The following is a 24,345-nucleotide window of genomic DNA, read 5'->3' on the forward strand; positions in this document are numbered from 1 at the left end:
ACCAGACTGGTGGAGGTCCACAGTTCTCTTATTCTGTAGATGTTCCATGTTGTCACCAAAGGCAGCAGAGTGTTTGAGGTGCGCCTCCAACTAACTCACATGTTGTCAGTCAACCAATCAGAAACCTCCAAAGCCATGACATCATCATCTGGGCTTTACCACATAGTCTGAAGACCTCTTAGTGGATGTAGACTTCTGACCTTGAAGAAAGTCATGAAACATTCTCTGTCTCATTGTTCTGACGTTTAGCAAATAGAAATAATGTTGGTGATCCTGACTGAGCTGAAACAGGAAACGTTTAGTCTGATTTGATGTCAAACTTCTGGTTTCAACTATAAATGGACGTCATCATGTTTTTCACACCAGATTCAAAGGCTCTCAGAGACCAACATTCATATTCATGTTTTTTTTAGAGTAAATAAAAGCTGAAGATAAAAAGCCTGTTGAGTTATTCCAGCTTGTGCAGAAAAGTGTGTGTAGCGACTGTTGGACAACAAGAGCTGAGCTAAGTGTGGGAGAGCAGCTCCAACATGTCGGCCTCACCCTCGACTCCCCCACATCACCGGGGGAGGAACTCCAACACAAACAAACGGCCGCTGGTTAAAGTTCAGCCAGTTTAGGATCCTCCCTCAGGGAATATCGTGTTTTCAAGCAATAACAGGAACTGAAAACTCATTTGAGCCGCTCTGAGAATAACTCTGGAAGTCAGACCGTGTTCAGAACTTCAGGAGTCTGACCTTTGGTACCGTCCTGGTTCTGAGCCTTCGGCCCGGCGCCGTCCTGTGCTGCTGGTTTTGTTAGAGAAGGAGCATCGAGGGCTTCCTCAGCCATCTCTGCATCCTCAGGAACTCTGCTCTGACCTTTATCAAGCTGCTCCGGGTGCAGGCTGGACGCCCCTCCTGCAAATACAAACAGCGTGAAGGCATTAAAGTTTAACTGGAGCGTGGCTAATGCTAATCTGTGCTGCGGTAACATTAACGAGCACGTTTCATGCATCCTGCATCTCAAACAGGACTCCAACACAACAGGTTGACAGTTGATCTACAATAACTGAACTACCAGTGTTGTAGATTCTAAATTACGGGACACACACACACACATATATATATCCTATACATCCTTGGAGCTTCAGTAGAAGGAAACTGGACTTTTGGTTCCTGAAGATATTTCAGCTTCTTCCAGAGGTTTCTTCAGTTCTAACTGGCTGGTGAGGAGGTTCAGTCCAGTGCACAGAGGACTGTACAGACCTATACATAGGAGGGACTGGACCACTAAGGACAGGACACATTCCTCTGAGGAAAGTCACAACCACATTCTGGACAAAGACCGTTTGAGAGGACCTAAGGAAGTCATCCACATTAAAGTGTTACAGGAAACTCTGAAGTCCTGAGATACCTCCCCAGGCAGTTTCACCACCATTTATACCCTAAATAATGCCTCCATCTACAGTTTAACCCCCATTAATACCCTGAGTCACCCCTCCATGGACAGTTTTACCACCAATAACACTCCGAGTCATCCCTCCATGGGCAGTTTAACCCCCATTAATACCCTGACTCACCCCTCCCCAGGCAGTTTCACCACAATTAATCCCCTGAGTCATCCCTCCATGAACAGTTTTACCACCAATAACACCCCGAGTCATCCATCCCCAGGCAGTTTCACCACCATTTATACCCTAAATAATGCCTCCATCTACAGTTTAACCCCCATTAATACCCTGACTCACCCCTCCCCAGGCAGTTTCACCACAATTAATACCCTCAGTCATCCCTCCATGGGCAGTTTAACTACAATTAACACCCTGAGTCATCCCTCCCCAGGCAGTTTCACCACCATTTCATTGTAGGTTCTTAACTCTAGCATGTAAGCTAGTCAGGTAAATTCGTATTATATATAATAATGTAGGTTTTTAAATGTCACATTTAATATTACATGAGGTAAAAGTATAATCTACGTAACCTTTATATTTAAACTTGTCAGGTAAAGTTGCACGATAAAGCTTTTTTCTCTACTGGAAAGCGCTTTGGCTTAACAGCTGCTGTGCTATGTGAGAATAACTTGAGTTGAACAGACTGTCAGTCACCCCTCTCCAGGCAGTTTCACCACCATTTATACCCTAAATAATGCCTCCGTCTACAGTTTAACCACCAACAACATCTCGAGTCACCCCTCCAATGGCAGTTTCAGCACCGTTTACACCTTGTAGTTTCCTAACATATAACCTGGGCAGGTGAATTAGTATTATATATAGTACTTTAGGGTCTCGACCATAATATTTAAATTACGTAAGTAGATTTATTTGTTTATTATGTAAATAACTTTGAGTCCTCCTGTCGTAGTGAGTTTCACAACCAGTCATGTTTTTAGTCACTCCTCTCCAGGCAGTTTGATAATCACTCAAACCTTACGTCATCACTCCCCCAGCGGTTTCACCACCATCACCACTCTGAATCCTCCCTCCTCAGGCGGTTTCACCACCATCACCACTTTGAATCCTCCCTCCTCAGGCGGTTTCACCACCATCACCACTTTGAATCCTCCCTCATCAGGCGGTTTCAGCACCATTAGCACCTTGAGGGTTATTAACCCAGAGCTCCCTACCAGTCAGTCAGAGCTGAAAAAGCCTTTTGGATGAGATGTGATACATCTTCAAGAACCAAAGAAGAACTTGAGTTGCGTCCTACTGAAGCACCTATGATTACCACGACCTGTACGACTGAGAATCTACACATTTATACAATACTGTACAACAAATAAACATTTGTGCTTCTTAGAGCGACACATGCAGTTTAGACATTTGTACACCGAATTTAAAAGCATTTCACTCCGCTTGCTCTAACTTGACAGCATCACACTGACCTCCGTTAACGTACAAGCACCAACAAAACACGTACAATCTGGAGTACTCACAGAGAAACGAAGTCAACAATGTACAGAATCTTTCCAAAGGTGATTCCACTTGGTCACAGCAAAGAAATGAAAAACATCTCGTTACAACCGTCGTGCTTCTTGACTGCTACGGAGCCAGACTTTACTTGTGCTATCCACGTTTTGGACGGACCATAGCAGTTGCATCGAATGAAAGCAAAAGAAGAAATTAACACCCACAAACCCAAAGGAAAGGACAGAGAAGACCCACTGGAAGAACCCACGAGGAAGCTGAGATTCACTTCAGTTCTGTTCAGGTTCTTTGTAGCCGAACACTATTCAGTTACAGCTTTTGCATGAAGCTTGTTCTTCCCTTTTTCGCCGTTATTATTATTCTTTGTAATCGTGGCAGCATTTGAGTTAAAGGTGGCTGCACGCTGACAGCTCGTCCAGCTTCTCACCAGACGTTACAGAGCTCGTGTTAATCGTTGAGTTAAGGGAAGCTGTGATGGTGATTGATGTGGGTGATGTTAGGTCGACGTAGCACAGAGGTGGAGGGAAAAGGGACTCGCCGTAGACCAGGTTGTTAATTAACGTTGTTAAAAGACGTGGAAGCGTTTTGAAATTTACCCGCTAAATTGTGAGATTATCGTTCGACTAATTATTAAAACAATCGGCAACAAACGACGACGCCCAATAATTTATGTAACCAAATCGATTTATTTTATTTTTTTATATATTTACAGCTTATAAATATCATAAATTAAGCAATTTTACAGTAATTATGAACAAATAACAAGGCTGGCAGGCTGCGTTTAGACGTACTCTAAACGCAGCTACAAAACACAGACAGTACAGCCGACAAAGTGAATCTGGCAATGTGCAAAGAGCTGCGATCAGGCTGCTGATCTCCTGAGCAAAGACTAGGAGCTACATGACAGAGATCTGGAGAGGGGCTCTGAAGGAGGGAGGCATCCTTCTGAAACAGAGGGAACCACAGACAGGTGGACAGACACGTTACCGATACACCGGCCTCAGGAAAGGGAAGGCTGCTGCTGAGGCACAAAATAAATTCAGGGGGCATTCAGGTGGATGTTAGGGAGGATGAGGACAAGCACAGCAAAACATGAGCGTTAGAGGAGTTAGCACGGCGATGACGACAAACCAATAGGATAATTACAAAAGGTGCTATGTGAGCATCATTACCGGAAGTTTCCAACAGCTAAATCTATACCGTGTCCGGCCAGGATCTTGTGGCCTTAAGCTTAAGACGTCCTGAGGTGATGTTTCCAGCAACTTAAGTCCTCTGCTAGCATCCGCCGCCACATAGGTGCCAGAGAGGAAGAGTCGCGGTACGACAGAAGGCTTTATATAATATTCACCAGCTCTGGCCGAAAGACATTATTCGGCACAGAGGTCTTTGTCGTGATGCCAGCGACTAGCTAAACTCACCTTCCACCCTTAACCTGAGTGACCACCTCCATCCACCGTAACTCAGGTGTGACGAACGGAAATCACGGTTTGTGGCTGCAGATTCAGAATATTTTTTTCAGCAGCGTTACTGATTATTGAGCACCACGGATAGTCGTCATGTGCTGATGTTGCTGCACATTATTTCGGCCTAACAGTTGGCTCGAGTACAAACGACACGAAGATATAGGAATACTGTGCTGGTCAATCCCAGTTTGTTAGCTCTGGTCGGAGGACATTAGGCATCACAGAACTCATGGTCCCGTTGCTGCTAAACTCCCACAATGCTCTCTGCTGCTACCATGAACGGTAGTCTGAGTGACGCCTCCTCTGGTGTCTACAGGATTAAACAGTGAGAGACTCCATCTGGTGGAACAACCAGGTACTGCAGCTAAACTCAACAACTTGACGAAACATCGTGACGCATGTCCAGAATGACTCAAAATTGGTCTAAAATCCTCAAAACTTGTTCATATTTTCTCAGAATTGAATTGTCCCAGAAGAAAAGTCTTGAAAATGACTAAACTTTTGTCTATAACGACTTGTCCAAAACACACTGACAGTAGCTAGCTAAACTCCCACAATGCTCTGTACTGCCAACATGAACTGTAGCCTGAGTGACACCTCCTCTGGTCTCTACAGGATTAAACAGTGAGAGGCTCCACCTGGTGGAACAACCAGGTACTACAGCTGGTTTACAATAAGCTTTCTAAATACAGGTTGTCACCTTCTTTCGAAGTTTGTGAAACCATCCTACCCTCTTCACACTTCTTGGTAAAATCATAGTCGGGGCAAAACCTCATGGCTATTTATCCAAAGCTGTGGATGGATCGTCCAACTCACTGACCAACCAACACCACTAAGCCAGCTAGCATGGCTAATAAGAAAACTAGGTTTAAGCACACGAACAGAAAAGATGTAAACATTGCTGGTTTTAGTCTTTTCCTTAAATTTGTTCACAATTGCAGCTTAATCCTTGAAGCTGCACCAGCGCTGGTGGTTGTTCTATTTATTGAGTGTTTGGTATTTGGTATTGAATGTATGACAGCGCTACACATAACACCTTGTCCAACTCATGCTGGTTTGTGATTGGTTAATCTGGGTTAAATGGAAAGAGGGCGGAGCTACAAAGAAAGCTAATGCAAAAGCAACAAGACCTTATGGCCAAAGCCGGCCAATCGTCACCTTCCCCGCTGGCAGGAATCAGCCAATCAGAGGGTGCAGCATTGGAAACTGGTAACAGACTGAACGGAATGAAGTGAACGAGACGGAGAAGAATGAATTCAGGGAGGAAAAAAATGGATAAGATGTGGGGAAAAAATGGAAGATGGAAGATGGAAAGAAGATATACAGAGTGCTGAGAATTACAAGAAGGAGAGCTGTAGCCGTTAAAGTCATTACAATAAGTACAAAAGTAAACCGAACAATCAGAACTGAATTCAGCTCAGGCATCGTTTACAATGCAGGATGCAACAAAAAAAATAATCACAAATAAAAGCACCACAATTCTTCAAAGTAAAACAAACGACCAAAGTGAACGATATTTTCACTGAGTCAAGATGAACATCGAGTTTTTGGATTTGTTTGAGTCCATGTGTGAAACAAAAGATAAAGACCAGTCGGCTGGTTTGTACCGATTTTACACACAAAAACAAAAGTTTAAAAAGTTCAAGATTGTTCAAAATGCAATTGTAAAGCCAATTTTGTTTCTCAGTACGAAGAAAGAAAAGAAAATGCGTTTCATTCTTGCAGTTCAGCTTATTATAATTGGATTTTCACCCACAAATGTTAAATACTGTAAATAAATCGCCAGGTTTATCATGTAAAATAAAAAACATCAGTAAAGTACCCTGAATATATCAAGTGACATAAGTTAATTTTTTAAACAAAATACAACAAATGGAAAAGTTGTAAATACTAGTATTTCTTAAAATTATATTATAGAAAAAACAAAATACTGTTTTGGCATTTCCATTGCACACCTCTGTGGTGCAGAGTTAAGGTGCAGCAGGCAATAAGCAGTGAGTCGTGTCGGAACCACACAGTCCAGTTGTCAAGGTTAGATTCAGACGGCTTGTTCCAGGTCACTGCTGCCACTCAAGAGCCCATATTCTGCACAGTTACAGGTTCAGACGATTATCTTACCAGGACATGCTAACATGCTTTAAGAATAAAATATCTATGTTTAGCTCCTGTCTCTTTAAGACCCGCTTCATAGTCAACAACGCTGTCAAGCAATATGCAGATTGAGCTATTTTTAATTGCAGACATGCGACTCTCCCGGCTAAAGCAAGTTGATTTTTCTTGCTACTCAGACATGGGAGAGCCGTTCTAGTCAATAAAAGCTCACATTGTTCACATGAGCTCTGGTCGGAGGTCATTAACTGGCATATAGAGCTCTGTCGCTAGCTAAACTCCCACAATGCTCTCTGCTGCCAACGTGAACTGTAGTCTGAGTGACGCCTCCTCTGGTCTCGATAGGATTAAACAGTGAGAGGCTCCACCTGGTGGAACAACCAGGTACTACAGCTGGTCTATGGTACATTTCCTGACATGCGTGACCGCCATCTTCTGTCTTCCCGGTTGAACTGTGCCATTAAACACGCATGTCGATTTAAAAGACACTTTTACAGACAGGAAGTTACACGTTATCTTAATACTGTTGAAGTGTAAGCTAAAATTAGAACGATTAATTACACACTCCAAAAAGTACTCTGGCTTGTTTCTACATTTCTTTCGGTATATTGCAATTATATTGGACAAAGCCAAGCCCAGGACGCAGGGACGGTGCCCCGGCAAAATAGTGATGGGTGGAACATTTACATGCAGGGAGGCATGAGCTGTCTTTAAAATGTTGAATTCACCAAAACAAAACGGGGTGAATTACTGCACGATACAAATCCTAATCAAAGCGAAGAACCGTTTTTTATGTTCGAGAATAAATACATGAAGCTCGGACTTTGGGCTTATGTACGTCTGAAGACCTTTTACAAGCACACAAAGCAGATATTTAATTTATAGACAGAAAGGAGGAACCTCAGAAGCAGAATATGGGCTCGTTAAAAGTTCTTGGCACATGAACAAAACAGGTTGTTTGAGTGTAGAACGGGGTGTTTGGACATTTACGGGCAGCCTCGTGGGTTGTTTTGAGCCAAGATTAGTGGAGTTTGGACTGATTTAAATGTAAAGATTTCATCTGGTGGCAGCTGTGCGACGTCAACCTTTAGCAGCCTGGAACAAGCCCATGTGAGTCAGAGATGCACCAAGAACGTCTGATTGTCAACAAACACGTACCAGGAGATCTGAGCTACCAACAGAACCAGGTACGCACACGGGCTAGATACACAATAAACCCAAAGGACAGTGTGCGTAAGTGTGATTTATGTTCTGAAAATGAAGGCACTAAACACAAGCAGTGGAATCAAGTATAGCAACTACTCAAGCTGCGTTATGGCTTCAAAAACCTACAACTGAAATAACACCTGGTATGTAAGAAGTACAGCTGTCGTTTGGTGTCAAACCATGACTGTTTACGGACACTTTTTGGGGTGAACAGGAGGATAAATCCTTGTGGCTCCTATCAGGCCACGAGCCCCCCGTTATAGTGGCCGCCGAGCTGCCGCTGTGCCAGCTGGGGCTCCTGGTAGATCTGTCCCAGCACCTCATGCATCATGCAGAGCAGAGGGCAGCCCAGGCTCAGCAGCTCGTACAGGAACACATAGTCCTGCGAGTAGCTCCTGACGTGGGATCGAACGGCTGCCACAGAATCACAAACATTTCCCAACAGCCGCCGAGGCAGCACACAAACAGCCCGACTGGCCCGCCTCGGCCAGCTCAGGCCTCGCCTAAGCAAGGAAACCAGGGTACCTGAGGGCTGGGTCTGGACGCCGGCGGCGGCCGAGAAGCTCCCGCTGTCCAATGACGACGCTGCGACACGACTTTGGTCCTCCTGCACGAATCAAGACACAAAAAGAGGAAAACAATAAAGAGTCATTCTGTATAAAATCAACCAAACCGAAGAAGAGTTCCCTCCTGACCTCCTCAGAACATCTGATTCTTTATCTACACTAACTTTATTTAATGAAGCACAGTTCTACCTTCAGACTGCCATTATTTCAGAGTTCCACAACCTTGAAGTCCATAGAGGAGGGTCCAGATTTATGACTTTTTAAAGGACTTTTTCCATCATTTCTGAGCCTCACAATTTTTTTTCCCCTTTCTAACCAACTTTGAGCATCAGTATTATGGGATGTCTCACAGTGTGAAGAGTCAGACTGCAGCAGTTTACTGTCTATGATGTAGAGTCATAGAAACAATCATTGGTACCCTGGATGTGGTTCTGGTTCTGATCATTCACCAGAGAAACGTACTTTTTCCTTCAAGTCTTGAATCATGATTTGCTAATTTTGAATATTTGTCGAGCAAAAAAAAAAGAAAAAAGAAACTCTAAAACTCTAAAACAAGAAAGCAATTGAAAGAGGAAGCAGAGGCACTAGCGTGTTCTTGCAGCAGCGTTTCTCACCGTTCTCCTTCTGAACCTGCTCAGGTGAGTGCTGGACTGGCGCTGGGCGTAATGCATCTTGCAGTAGAATTTGGCTGTAAAGGAAGCACAAAAAAATCTCACTTAGCTTTGTTCAAAACAAACAAAAACCTTCCTAAAAGGATATTTGTGAGACTTTAAAGTTATACTTTGATATTAATCTCTCACTCTCTCACATGTATGACCTTCTTCTTCTTCAACCTTTGGGTTTGCATATTTTATGTTGGTTAACTTTAATGACTACGTCTCAGATTCTACGTATGACAACATGGAAGCAGCCTGTAAGTCTGCATATATCACAGAAACCCAGACCCCTATGAACACCAACTTTTGTCTCCTACCAATGATCTAACATTTAGTCAAAATATCTAAAAACTGGAACCTTGTCTGGTCCAACTTCACCACATCAGGTTCTGCTGATGTTAGAGCCTCAACAGGTGGTGAGATGTGACCAGAGACTGGATTCTAGTAGAACCATGGATCCATCCATAGATAGACACTGACAGGAACTTTATGGAGATCAACACCAGTTTTTTTTCTTTCCCAAGGACCAACTATGATCTATTATTGTGAATTTGGACCATTTTGAGTAGTTTTGGGCAGATTTTAGACAATTACAAGTCATTGTAGACTCATTTTATATCATTGTGAGTCATCTTTGGATCATTTTTAAGTCATTTTGGATGTTTTTGAATCATTTTTGGAGAATTTTGAATTTCTTTAGACATGTTTTGGGTTGTTTCCGAGTTATTTTGGACAATTTTGAGTCATTTTAAACTGGCTTCAAGTATAAACATCTAAAAACCAGAACCTTGTCTGGTCCAGCGTTACCACATCAGGTTCTACTGATGCTAGAGCCTCAACAGGTGGTGAAATGTGACCAGAGACTGGATTCTAGTAGAACCATGGATCCATCCATAGATAGACACTGACAGGAACTTCCTGGGGATCAATACCACCCTTGTTTGAATATTTTGTGAGTCTATCACTGAACAAAGTGCAGGTTTCAGAGACACCTCCACGCGAGGTCAAAGCGTCCACAGTAACAGCGAATCAAACGCACCCTCCTGCGAGTCGAAGGTGTGTCCGCCCAGTCGGAGGGTGCAGTTACAGACGTCGCATCGGAAGCACTCGCGGTGGAAGAAAAAACCTTCGGCGCTGAGTCTCTCCATCACGTAAACCCGCTTGGTGCAGAAGTGGCAGATGTCGCTGCCGCCGAGGCCCGGAGGGAAGTCCTTACGTACCACACACTAAAGAGAAGAAACGACCAGGAGGGGGTTAGAAGAAGCTTAGACTCTGTGTTTACGGACGTTCGCTTCCAGGAGATGCCTGAAGAAAAAAACAAAACAAAACACTCAAAACAAAACTTGCAAGTCAGATTAAAGTACAAAGGGATGTAAACCAGTTGTTGCCCTGATCCTGATGATGGGTATTGACCCAAGTCAGAGTCTTTGTTTACATCCGCTGTCACGTAGATGTCGGACGGAAGGAGAGACAATTTGTGGCAGGATGCTAGGGATGCATACTTTCTGAATTAATAACCAGCAGCATAAACAATTACTTAAGCATTAATCGAAAACACAAAGTGAGCACAGTGGAGACTTAATCTGGGTCAGCTCTGGTAAATATGCCTCTGAGACACACAAACACATCATCGTAGCTTGTTTCAAACAAATAAACTCTAATCCGAGGTCATCAACCTCCTCAGAGTCTCTGTCATGGTCCCGTTGCTGCTAAACTCCCACAATGCTCTCTGCTGCCATCATGAAGTGTGGTCTGAGTGACGCCTCCTCTGGTCTCTACAGGAGTAAACAGTGAGAGGCTCCACCTGGTGGAACAACCAGGTACTACAGCTGATCTACGAAACATCTACTGACATGCATGACTGGACACATGACCTTATCGGTAAATCAAATGACCAACAATTAATTATTACCATTCCCAATTCTTATTGCTTGTGTATGATTGAACGTTACGTGATGGAATGATGCGTTATATTTCATGCCTCTATGTGGGGTGAGTTCATTGGTTGTGGAGCCGCTCCCTCTTGAAGATCTTTAGGTCTGATGAAGGTCTAGCACTAAAATGTCCTTAAGACAGATGTTTCTGAAAGTTTGACAGTGTGCAGGAGTGTTTAAAATGTTATGATTACTGGTTGCTAAAATGCAGACAGTACGAGGCTCCCCCTGGTGGAACAACCAGGTACTACAGCTGATCTATGATACACTTACTGACATGCATGACCTTCTGTATGTGTCGTATCGGTTAGTATATTTAAAATCTGTTAAATTAAATGATCAACAATGTTGGTAACGTCCCCTAATTCTGATTATACGTGTTTACTTAAAGGTTTTATTTGGTGGAATAATGTTTTGTATGTCATGCCTGTACGTAGGGCGGAGGATCGGATCAGGAGCTAATTCCCAATGTAGACTATTCATAGTCGTTGTACCTATCACAGAGAACGTTAATTCTAAGATCCAACAAGGAACAACCAGAGATTCTGTTTCTAAGCAATTCACAGTTTGTCGAAAAAGAAGATCCTGATTCTTACAGGGTATCTGATCAAGATCCACTGTCAAGTCTCAATTAAATCCATCCTGACTTCAGTTAGACTCATGCCACTTGAGTTCCACACCTCTACCAGCGCAGGGTTCGGTGAGCATCGAACTAATCATTAGCATCTATTAGCACCAGTTTGAGGCCGAGCAGCGACTTGAAGTTAGCATGAATTGTTTGCACGTCCATACAAGCTGCTACTATGCAAATACAACCAGGTGTGAAACCATCTACTGCAAACACACCAGCTGCTGTGCCTTCATTTACCCATTGGGCCTTGTGAGCTCTTCCTGGCCAGGGAACTAGAGCCTGAAAAGGCAGATAGCCTGTTGTCAAAGTTGAGTCTAAACCATCAGATTGTTCAGTAATCACCTCTTCATAAAGTCCTAAAGGACAACACAAGCAACAAAAAAAACACCCAGTGGGTTAGATTGGAAGCGTCCACATGCATCTTACCGGCGCTGCACTGGGCCGGTGGTCGGTCTCATAGAGGATGGCCAGTAACTGAGCTTTAGCGTCTATGGCTGAGGACACTTTTCCGACTGTACGCTAACGTTAACGCCGGGGAAGATCGTTGGAGGAAGGAAAGAGGAGAAGAAACAGAAGAGATTTGAAACCACAGACAGGAGTTAGAAAGAAGAAGAAGTGTGATTTACTTCAACGTCATCGACCTGTACGTGGACCGAGGTGTTGGCTAGTACCTCTTTCATGTAACTAGGAGCTCCGGTCGGACAACTCTCAGAGCGAGCGACCGACTTTGGAGCGTTTCTTCTGGGGACCTCGAGCTCTGAGTTCTGAACAAACACCAGAACAATAATTCAGTTTGTCATGTGAACAACAAAAAGGCCTCGCCTAGCCGATGTTTCTGCAAGTTTTACTGCTGCCTAGTAAAAAAAACTACAGAAACTAGACGAATAAAAACTAAACTATGACATTAATGAGCCAAATCCATCCAGCAGGTACTAGTTCCTCGTTAATTTAAGATTTATTTTGTAAAGAACACTTCGGTTAATGAAATAAGATTTGTTCTGAGGACTTTGGAGTCGTTTTGCTTTTATGTCTGACACAGTTTTCTCCATTATGCATAATAGTGCAGGATTTTTGTTTGAATTTGAACATTTTTTCAATGTTTTAATCAAAAAATATTCTGTATTCACTGACAACAAGACACAGACTCGTTTATGATCATAAATCGAATGCTACAAGTGTCCTGATAAGGTTGTTAAGTTTAAGTTTCAAGTCATTAAGGATTAAAGACGAGTTTGGAGTCTAAGGATCTAAAACTGGAACCTTGTCTGGTCCAACTTCACCACATCAGGTTCTACTGATGTTAGAGCCTCAACAGGTGGTGAGATGTGACCAGAGACTGGATTCTAGTAGAACCATGGATCCATCCATAGATAGACACTGACAGGAACTTTATGGAGATCAAAACCAGCCTGGTTTGAAAATATTGCTCTTTTTTCTCCATTTTTAAGGACCAATAATTTAACATGTGTCCTCTGCTGGATCCATTCAATCATCCTGATCTGATATAAACTATCCTGTCTGGGTCCTCACCACATCTCATGGCTGTAGGAGTTTTATTTCTGGAGATACTGAACCTTTAAAATTGCTTTTCCATTTTTAAAAAATATAGAAGAAGAAATTCCTAAAATTCAGACAAAATATTTGACATAGTTTAGTTTCAGGTCCCAAATAACAAATAAGCAAAGAGACGGTGCAGCAACATATTTCCAGAATTCTGTCTGAATGGACTTCCTGGTTAGTTTCAGAATAAAAGCACTGGACTAGCAGGCTGCTGACATGCATAATGGACTTGTTACCTCATTTTCAGCTATTTTCTTGCCCTCAAAAGTCTCCTGAGCAGGTTCGTCGACCTTCTGCACCTCATTTTCCTGATTGTTTCTGGAACTCTGGCGTAACTTCTCACACTTTTCCCCGAGAGAAGACGAGGCGGCGCTAGAGTCCGATAGCAGAGAGGAGACGTTCTGGTTCTCATCTAAGCGAGGCAAAGAACGGACAGCAGCTGTTTTGTTATCAGACGTGGAGGAATCAGCAGGAAAAGAGGAGGTTTGTTTGGGTTTCTCAGAGTGAGACGAAGGAGCGGTGGAGGGAGTCTTGTCCTTCAGTCCAGGATTGAACAGAGGAACAGAGGAGAAACCAGCCTGGACGGTGGGATCAGGAACGGGATGGACCACGGAGAAGGTCTGAGACAGAGGAGGAGGAGGAGGAGGAGGAGGTGATGAAGGAGGAGATGGAGGAGGAGAGGAGGTAGAAGGTTCCACCTACAGAAGAGGAGCAGCACCGAAGTTAGAGCAGAAGAAAAGGATGAAAGTCAAATTAAAGTCTAGAAATTAACCGAGGCGCTCGTTAACGATCCCAAAGTGACTCCTGGAGAGTTCACAGTTAAATTACAAAACTCACAAACATATTAATATCCGTTACTAAGCTTTCTATACTGTAGAAAATTAATGCTTTAACTGTCATTTTTCTGAAGAATTTACTGTTTAAGGCATTAATTTACATGTTAACTCAAAAAAATTAATTAAATTATACCTGTAAATATTTATTTATAATTCATTTTCATTAATAATAATCTGTTTTTTAACAACATTTCACTGTAAAATTACAAATATTCCCAGTTATGTGAAAACACAACACACAAAAATGGGATTAATTTACGTGTTCACTGTAAAAAACACTATAAATAATCTCCACATTAAAAATCTGTATCTTTAATAATATGAATTTGTTCTTTTACGACATTTCTGTTTGTGTTACTCAATTTAAATCAGCAAAAAAACCATCATGAAGACAATAACGGTGATTTAATGTGCAGCTAGAATTAATTTATTCTAATCTTTTTTTAACAATAATGACTCTCGATATATTTAATATTAAATTTAATAGCTGTCTTTTTAAATAAAGCTTTAAATCTGGATTTATTTTACAGCCTGAAGCTATAATCTTAACATAAAAATCTAACTATTTTTACACCTGGTATAAATTTATTTATTTTATTGTGTTGACGGTTATTTAATTAACGCTGTGTTGTTTTAATCTTTTAAACTTTGGGCTGCGTGTTTTGTATGAAAGCTGCTTTATATAAAGTTCTCGTATCAAATAAACCACCTGCGACGTGCACATTTAGGAGGATTCAAACACACCTTGAACCATTTTGGTGTGAAAAAACAGACGGCAGACAATCACATGCAGTTAAATTGACAAGAAAAGCAGCAAATAAACCTCTCAGGAGGATTAAATCAGTTATCTGGATGTGTTTAAAGGTGTTAAACGAATGAGAAGCTCTCAAACTACGAGTTATCGTGACCATGCTGCAGAATCTGTTGTGACATTAAAGCAGGAAAACGCTCATTCCAGGCGTAAACAAACAACCTGCGACCCCGAGAGAGCGGCGGCGGGTTTGTTGGAGGCCGTGAACATGGTGGACAGGAGGTCGGCTCGCTGCTTTATGCTGCGTCTGGAAAACTCTCTGGACGACAGCTTCTCTTTTCTCTGAAGGAAACAGCAGCCGGCGGTCAGACGGCGAAGACGCACCACAGATCTAACAGGAGAGGCTTTAAATTCACCTGATCGGAGGGCCGATCGACGCTCGGGGCGGCGCCGGGGTCGGGAGAGGTGCGTTCTGGGTAGCGGCGCTCGGCGGGCGGAGCTAACGGGGTTTGGGACGGAGACGGAGATCGACTGGAGCTGCTCTCACAGCTTTTAGATAAAGGAAAGAAAGGGGTCTGTTGGAGCACAGAGCTGGGGTTCTCCAGCAGCTGCAGGTAGATGGACGGCTGAAGAACAGGAAGCAGGAAGTAGAGTTAAACAGGTGAGACAGGTGACGGTCAGGGAGCAGACGGAACAGGTGAGCAGACCTACCTGCCACCTGGGACGAGCAGCAGCAGCAGGAGGAGGAGGAGGAGCTACGAGCTTAGGCTTCGCAAAACGAGGATTTTCAGTCTCCTCCTCCTCTTCATCATCATCATCCTCAGAGAGGAGATGAGGGGAGGAGGAGGAGGAAGGAGACGGAGGAAAGGAAGGATCCTCGTCAGACTGAAGGAAGGAAAGGAAAGGAAAGGAGAGGGAAGGAAAGGAAAGGAGAGGGAAGGAAAGGAAAGGAAAGGAAAGGAAAGAATGAAAGGAGAGGGAAGGAAAGGAAAGGAAAGGAAAGGAAAGGAAAGGAAAGGAAAGGAAAGAATGAAAGGAGAGGGAAGGAAAGGAAAGGAAAGGAAAGGAAAGGAAAGGAAAGGAAAAGAAAGAATGAAAGGAAAGTAAAGAAAGAAAGGAAAGGATAGAAAGGATGGAAAGGAAAGGAAAGAAGGAAAGGAGAGGAGAGGAGAGGAGAGGAGAGGAGAGGAAAGGAAAGAAGGAAAGGAAATGAAAGGAAAGAAGGAAAGGGAAGGAAAAGAAAGTATGAAAAGGACAAGAAAGAATTAAAAGGAAAGAAGGAAAGGGAAGGATAGACAGGAAAGTAAAGAAAGGAAAGGAAAGGAAAGGAAAGGAGAGGAGAGGAGAGGAGAGGAGAGGAGAGGAGAGGAGAGGAAAGAAGGCAAGGCAAGGAAAGGAATTATTGAGAGGATGAGAGGAAAGTATAGAAAAGAAGGGAAGGAGAGAAGGAAATGAAAGGAAATAAAGAAAGGAAATGAGAGGAGAGGAAAGGAAAGACAAGGTTGAAAAGGAAAGAATAAGAAGGAAAGGAAAGGAAAGGAAAGGAAAGGAAAGGAAAGGAAAGGAAAGGAAAGGAAAGGAAAGGAAAGGAAGATCCAGTCAGCATGGTGAAACTTTCAAAGCAGGGAGAACAGTTTGTAGAGTAGATATCTACGGTATACAGAGCCTCCATTTGTCTCAAGCGCTGGAACAATGGATAAGATATTGTACATGTGGACTCCAGGTTTTTAAACTGTGGTTCTCCTGATCTGTGTCGTTCTGTCTCTCTCCTCCTTCATGTTGTTCTGGTTCCTCAGAGCTGCAGGACTTGATGTTGCACAGAAACATGAACCTCAGTGAAGGAACCTGAGCAACACCAGCGTTCAGACGGGTCATTAGACTAAACGTCAGCGGCTCAAGGCTTCCAGTCAGATGTTTGATTTGTTTGATTTATAACTCAACCGGTAAACCGAGGGAGAAGCAGCGACACAGAAACCTGGAGGACGACCGTCAGAGGCTCAAAGAATCGGTTAGAACGAAGGAGGTCGGATTAAAAACACCCTGCAGGAAGTCCTTCTGGTTCCTCACCTTGCTGCGCGTCTTTCCCGTCGACGAATTCTCCTCGAACTTGGCCAGCAGCTGAGTCGCCATGGAGCGGACCTTGTTCTCCCGCAGCTCCCCGTCCTCGCCAGCAGGGGGCGCACTGTGGCAGGACAACTGGGCAGGACGGAAGGAGGGATTAACCACATTACAAGAGAGTTAAACAGAACCGACTTCTGGGCGTTTTTTTGAGGTAATTTCTGCCGGGCGACCCACTTTCAGCAGGTTGTTGTTGTTTTTTCTCACATTGAGGTTTGAGGCTGAGGAACTATTCCAGATAAAAACTTGACATTTTCTCTGTTATTTCTGATCATCTCATTGATTCAGAATCTCTTAAAGCATTATTTAATCCAAACTGTGAACATGTGCGAACATCAAGAAGAACTCTCAGAGATTTTGTGCCACAACCTGCTCCATCGGTTATGAAAGTTCAACCAAAATCACTTTTCTTTTCATGTTTGTGATCCAATATTTCACATTTAAACTACTCTACATGTTTGGTTTTGTGTTGTTGTGACCTGCAGCTACATGTGGTTCAGATTATATCACTGGTTCACTTCTGCTTTATCAGGTTTTTTAGTAAATTTGTGCTGAAAGATGGAAGTTTTCACGACAATCAGAGATGATTGGTCTGACATTAAAGACTCTGAATCAGCGACACGATGAGAAACAACAGTGAAAATTTTTATCTTTATAAGGTCCTGAGATGTTGTCGTTCAAATTTAAAAAAAAAAAAAAAAAACCTGCTGAAAGCGAGCTGACGGGACTTTTTTCCCCAAAAGAATTATCTCAGAAGATATTCGATATATGACGCTAGAGATTCACAATTATCTTTAAAACATCCAGATTTTATGCTGTTAAAGTTCCAGTCGAGTCAGAGACGGTTGAGCAGAAAGAACTTGTGGATTTGAGGTGAAAGGACCTCGTTGAAAGTGTACTGATCCCTTTCAATGTGCGAAAAAAAAGCATTTGATGAATCGATGTCAAATTTTACACATACTACTTTAAATATTTATGATAAAAAGATTTTTTTTAAAAGTTCAAGCAACGGAGGTATCGTTGAGCAGAAGTCCCCTAACATGGGTGGTTTTATTAATTCTTGTAATTATCTTAAAATTGTTTACTGTAATTCCCGGACTATGAGCCGCTACTTTTTCCAAACGCTTTGAACAACGATGCGGCTAATTTATGGATTTTTACGAATCTGCCGCGAGACCAAAGTGACGCTGAGAGCGACGACGACAGAGAGACTGAGGAAGTGACGAAGTGATTCTGAGGCTGAAGAAGACGACTTTAGTGGTTTAAGTGCAGGAGGAAGATGAAGATAGCCATCAGGGACTTTTCCTGGTAGCTGCTGGAGTTTTATTTCCTTAACCAGCCGTGTTACAGGAACTGTTCAGAAAAAAGCATTTGTGTATGTTAGCGGTACGTATTTAATTACGTGGACACCTGCGGCTTATTACGGTGGCCCAGAAGTGTCACAACAAAACAAAAGCCACAACACAACAGCTGCAGGGGAAGTTGTTTTTCTTAACCCGGAAGTGATACTGTGAAGTGCACAACCACAAGACGTGGGCAGAAGCCGGGGATTGTTGGAAACAACTCGAAAGTAAGTATTTATTTCCTGAACCAGCCGTGTTACAGGAACTGTTCAGAAAAAAGCCTCTACGTATTTGTTTACCGATAAGAAAAAACCTTCTTGTGTAAATCTCTCATGTTCCAACGTGGACACCTGCAGCTTAGAGACGAGTGCGGCTTATATTCAGGTGCCTCTATAGTCCGGTATTTACGGTACAGTAAAATATCTGCAGCTTTAAAAGGCAAGTTTAAAAAATGTTGTTATGCAGAAAGTGGTATGAAGCTAAAATTCCACATATATCTTTATAAATATCCATATTTTATGCTGTCAAGATGTCAGCCCAATTCAATATGTTTGTGCAGAAGAAACTCTGACGATTTGAGATGAAGCTGAAGTCCTGCAGACGTCACGTTCCTCCTCCACAGACTCACCTCTGTGAGGTAGTTGTTGCCTTTCCGTCGTCTCTTGTTGACAGAATCTTCTTCCAGTTTCTTGTCGTCCTGCAAAAGCAGACGTCACGTAAGATGTTGTATCTGGGTTCATACATCCGGTTACCTCCTCTTTCTTTTGCATTTGGTTACTGATGCATTAATCACGTGTTATTTATCTATTTATCAAAGGTTTAACTTACATTTTACTGCAGAATGTTCTTTATTCTGGTATAAACTGAACGACAACAAGCTTCACTGAAATGTTCCTCCAAGAGAGAACTCAAGACGTAGACGTTCTCACCGGCTGCTCTTAAAGGCGTTAAAAGGTCATATTTATTGTTCAGAGGTTGATCTTACAAGTCGTCGTTCTGTTTTAGCATTTCATTTAGTTACACATTAGATTTTACTCGTGTTGTCGTGATTCTCAGTGAACGGTTCTGTCGGGTCATTTGTGCGGCTCAGGTTGTTGCTAACAAACAAATATGGTAAAAAATTAACAATCAGGATCAAGATATGCTTAATTATCTGTCTAGCAAACTAAATTACTGCATCAAAGTGCTAAAAATTGAAAAGTTTAGACATTAAAAAAGGACAAAAACTCACAAAATGGCAGCATAAAGGTGAATACGACTGCTAACAAGATAAAATGATTCAAATTTAAAGCGTAAAAATCTATAAAATTGCACTAAAAACTATTTTAAAGTATAAATCAACTAAAAATCTGAGTTTTGCACATTCTGACGTTCATATTTTTGCACTAACGAGGTCGTGGATGTTGTGAGATAATCGCGCTGACACTCAGATTACAAACCAGAAGTTCATCTAACGAAGGTTTGGTTCGACTCGTTCAGATTAAATGAGTGAAACAGAAACAAGCGTCACCCTGGGGATCCTCTTCCTCTGCTGAGGCAGGTTCTGCACCTTGTGGTTGGTTTTGTGCTCGTCGCCGTTTTCATCGGCTTCTCCTGAAACTGCAACACAAACAAACAAACAAACAAACAAACAAACGTTCAGGGTAAACAAACACAGTCACAACAAAGGCAAGTTAAATGTCATTTAACAACAAGCTGGAAATCAGTAAAACTCCTGTTTAAAGGTGAATTTATTTTTTCATCCAGCAGTGTTTCGTCCTTCCGTGCATAAATATTAATAAACATTAAAATCTGCAGCTCTGACCGGATCTCCAGCTGCTCTTACACTCCCTAAAACTGAAATTGAGCATTTTTTTATTATGATTTTGACCATTTTAATCAGTTTTCTTGGTTTTCACCTGCAGTTTGAGCATAAATCAACCAGTAAAGTCACCTGAAAGCCCAAAAAATCCATTTTAGAAATTAATTTGATCAATAAATAAACAAAACTCTGCAATGTCAGTGTTTCTGATGTCAGTATTTTTCTACTTACAAAAGAATCTGAGCAACGTCTGAATATCTACGTATGAAATAATCTGCATTTGTGTACATTTTCTGTTTATTTTTAACATCTCCTGCTGCTGCAAATGTCCCCTGATGTGGGATTATTCAGTATTTATCTCATCTTGAGCTTCAGCTTCAGGATAATTTGAAAAAAAAATGCAATGATGACATTAAAAACGAGAGAAAAGAGGCTTTAACCTTCAAAAGAAGCCGCAAACAGCAAAAATTTAGTCGAGTTTGCGTCGCGAGTCATTCACAAGTTTATCTTTGGATTAATAAAAACACAAACTTAACGAAACACAATCTGAGGCTGTCAAAGAAGCACAAAGGCTCATTTTACTGCCTACGTTTAACGAAACTGTGCAGGAGAGCAGCTGAAACGAGCAGATTCAAACCAGCTGACGTTTAAATCCGAGATTTTAATCCTTCGAACCTTAAAATTCGCTAGTTTTGAGCTAATTGTACATTTCCTGACAGCGTTTGGTTCATTTGGAAATGAACCAAACTTAGTCTAAAAACCAGAATGTTTGATTCTATTTTAATTTATATTTAATTGTGAATGTTTTAGTGGCGTTCGCTACAATCACTCTGGCTTATTTCTGGCTTTTTAAAATTTGCATAAATTTGGTTTAGTTTCCATTAAATTCCTGAAGATGAGCAGCAGGTTTGCAGGCGTCCTATAAAATAAAGACTATTTTTTGGTGGTTAAGTCAATTTTTTTTAAAAACTGTCAAAAAGAAAGCTTTAACTTTAGTCAGATTTTACAAAAATAAAAAAATTCTGCGCTCCCTGCCGCAACCGAGGAGCCACGACTGACTCAGGTGCGACCAACAGTCAGGTGGTTAAAAATAAGGATTTATTTCGAATGCAGCTTTACTAAATAGAATCCAAACTGTTCTGGAAGCACAAAGGCTGGAGTTCCTGCCTGACTTGAACCAAACCGTGCAGCAGATTCCCTCCAAACCGCCCTCTGAACGCGATCTTGCAGCCTTCCAGAGGTGAGTCCTGCTTCGTGCTGACACCAGTTCGGGTGACGGAGAGTTCTGCAGCACGGCAACCTTAAAACAACGTCGGGGGAACGTTTCCCGAGGCCGGCGGTGTGGCCAGAGCTGGATTTTCCTTCCTCAGACATAGCGCGCATACCAGTCAGGTCTCTGGCAGCGAGGGACTCGACCACAGTTGCGTAACTGCAGCTCGTGTCGTGGGTTCGGCCGAGGCTGTAATTTAACACAACGAGAACAGAGCAGCAGCAGCAAGACGCAGAGTCCACGAAGCCAAAGCCCGGCTCTGAGTCTGGAGAAGAAGGCAGCGGAGGTTCTGTTTTCACAGCTTTCTTTGGTTCACTGCATTTTTTTGGCGGTTAGAGGGAAGTTCTGCACGACCGGATCCGTTCAAACGCTGGAGTGACTTTAAAAATAATCGCTTCCTTCAGTCAGACTGGGGTTGGAGCTCAGGGAGGTGTTTGCTCTCTGGATTCTACAGTTTGTAATGTTGTGCTGCTCTTTTTAAAGTCCAGTTTAGTTCAATTAGATTAAACGTTTTCACCCTTTGAACCCCAAAACCTGCAGGTTTTGGGGTTCAGACATGTTGTCTTTTAAAAAAAAATCACCAAAATTGCCCCATTTATTGGAGCTAAATGCTGTAAAAACTAAAACAAACCTCTGATTTCCAACTTTTCCAAAGTGCTTGAACTAATCATGTGCGGCATGTTTTCTTCATTAAGAAATAAAACATAAAAATCTAAATTACATCATTTAGCAAAGCCAGAAAATGTAAAAGCAGAAAAAAAATGTGGATTTTTAACTTCCTGACAGTCCATGAACTGATCATTTGTGTCATGTTTTCCTTTTTTTCAGGACAAATGTGTAATGAACTGGACTCTGACCGTTGTTGTTGGCCGGTGAGTTCCTGAACGCCTCGTAGAACTTGGACAGGTACAGAACCATCAGCAGCTTGTCCGGCTCGGCCTCGGCGGCCATCTCCTTCCCCGTCGTCACCGGCTGGATGCCGAACTCTCGCTCGGCCACGTCGAACGCCAGCTGGTTGTTTCCCGCCACGTCCTCCTCGTTCAGAGAGTCGAAGTCACTGGAGCGGAAAAGGAAATTAAACGTTTCGTCCTGACTCCAAATTACCAACAGAACAGAAAGGAAGCAGTAGATTTTTGTTTTTATGTTTGTGTGCACGTCTTTTACTGGTGACAAAAAAAAATCTGTAAATAAACAGTGAAAATTTGGTACTACACAGGATTGAACCCTAAAAAACCAGAGAAACATCAAAGGATTAATGGTAAACTGAGAGTTTTACATGAATTTAGCTTGATTATATGCTAATATTTAGCATGTTAGCATACCTAGCCTATACGTGATGTCGGTCAATAGTTTAAACAGTGAAAGTCTGGTGCTACATGTATTTTTGTTTTCTAGATTTGTACATTTAGATTAAAAGATTAAACCCGGTCAACTCCAAAACATCACTCAGGAATTGAGAGTTTTGCATGAATTTAGCTTAATAAAATGCTTATATTTAGCATGTTACCATACCTGGCCTTTATGCAATTTAGCTTGATAAAATACTTATATTTAGCATGTTACCATACCTAGCCTTTGTGCAATTTAACTTGACAAAATACTTATATTTAGCATGTTACCATACCTAGCCTTTGTGCAATTTAACTTGACAAAATGCTAATATTTAGCATGTTAGCATACCTAGCCTGTGTGCAATTTAACTTGATAAAATGCTAAAAACAGAGGAATAGATTAAGAGTCGTACATTCTGTACTTTATTTAGTTATAATTTAGACACCAGCGTTGGAATGACGCAACAGCAAATGAGCCAAAGTCTAAAAGAAAGCAACCTTTATATTTATATTATTCTAATGTCTCTATTGGCAAAAAACAAAAAAAAAGCTTTGGGCTCAATGAAACGGCATTTTTTTCAGTTTATTGGTTTGGTTTAGTCTCAACAATCTCATTTCCAACAGCAAGATGCAGATATTTATAGCATTTAAGCTAAAATAATGCTACTTGACCAGCTTCAAAAAGGACTATAACAGCAACTACCTGAGGAGACTTTTCCTGGAAGCTGGTGGAGACCAGAAATGAGCAAAAAGATTAAGATTCATCAGATATTCAGACTGAAATATCGTACTTTATCTAATGAAGAGTTGGACTGGCCAGTCAGTGTTAGCGTCACACTGCTAATGTGGCTAAAAACTGATCTGTCTCACTGATGAAAGTTGGACAAAACTACCAACCACGCAAACATCTCTACATGAGAATGAGTGATCTGTGGAATCAGCAGCTCAGCGCTAAAACTCTAATATGTTATTCATCACTGTGACGCTTGTATTGGTTTTCGCGACTGTACGTGAGCGGATTCTCCTCAACACACCAAACAAACATCAACCGTTGTGGTTCTGAACGAGATCAGTCGCCACAATAAGACAAATTCACACGGAACTCAGAAGTCGACAAAAGAAATCAATTAAGCTGCAGCGGAGGTCAAAGTGAGACACGTTTCTGGGAATAGAAAACTGGTCGTGATGCCTTTTAGCAGTCAGCTGATTCAGATTTACCAGCGAGGTTCAGTCAATCTTCAGCCTTGTTTACGAATCGCTCGGCGAAGCGTGAATGTTCCTGAGCTTGTCTGTTTGCACACAGGCTCAGAACTTCATGCTGTTTACAAAGAGAACCAGTCTGGACAAGAGCAGAGAAAACCCACCAAACCTGAACTAGAAGGAAACCTGTTGAAGTAAGTCTCAGATTCTGTCCAGAGTTTCTTATTTGTGACCCAAAACTAAGTTCTGTCAAACATTTTGGATGATTTTTTAGGAGTTTCATATGTTTTCAGAGTGGTGGGTTTTTGTATTTTCATCCTAAAAAAAAAAAAAACAACAACCTGTGAAGCTGTTTTCATGGTTCAATATCTCCAGATGTGGTGAGGACTCAGACAGAAGAGTTTATATCAGATCAGGATGATTGAATGGATCCAACAGAGGACAAATATTCAATTATTGGTCTCTGAAAATGGAAAAAAAAAAAGCGTAAAATGTTCCTGTCAGTGTCTATCTATGGATGGATCCATGGTTCTACTAGAATCCAGTCTCTGGTCACATTTCACCAACTGCTGAGGCTCTAACATCAGCAGAACCTGATGTGGTGAAGTTGGACCAGACGAGGTTCCAGGTCCCAAAAAGTCTCGTAATTGTCTTACATGACTCGA

At 42.0% G+C, this 24,345-nt stretch overlaps 1 protein-coding gene across 1 annotated transcript in view; it reads right to left on the minus strand.

Annotated features, from left to right (window-relative positions):
• Positions 1-24,345, minus strand: part of LOC103368676 (protein-methionine sulfoxide oxidase MICAL2-like) — a 93,761-nt gene that overhangs the window by 16,839 nt on the left and 52,577 nt on the right. Inside the window, 14 exon segments of the mRNA XM_008297117.1 lie at positions 712-899; positions 8,209-8,290; positions 8,864-8,937; positions 9,945-10,131; positions 11,897-11,989; positions 12,142-12,234; positions 13,267-13,728; positions 14,840-15,072; positions 15,075-15,243; positions 15,329-15,502; positions 16,685-16,813; positions 18,707-18,775; positions 19,589-19,677; positions 22,007-22,206. Of these exon segments, the coding sequence (XP_008295339.1) occupies positions 712-899; positions 8,209-8,290; positions 8,864-8,937; positions 9,945-10,131; positions 11,897-11,989; positions 12,142-12,234; positions 13,267-13,728; positions 14,840-15,072; positions 15,075-15,243; positions 15,329-15,502; positions 16,685-16,813; positions 18,707-18,775; positions 19,589-19,677; positions 22,007-22,206 (2,242 nt within the window).

Source organism: Stegastes partitus, unplaced genomic scaffold, assembly GCF_000690725.1.
Source record: "Stegastes partitus isolate 25-593 unplaced genomic scaffold, Stegastes_partitus-1.0.2 Scaffold1187, whole genome shotgun sequence".
Lineage (NCBI taxonomy): Eukaryota > Metazoa > Chordata > Actinopteri > Pomacentridae > Stegastes > Stegastes partitus.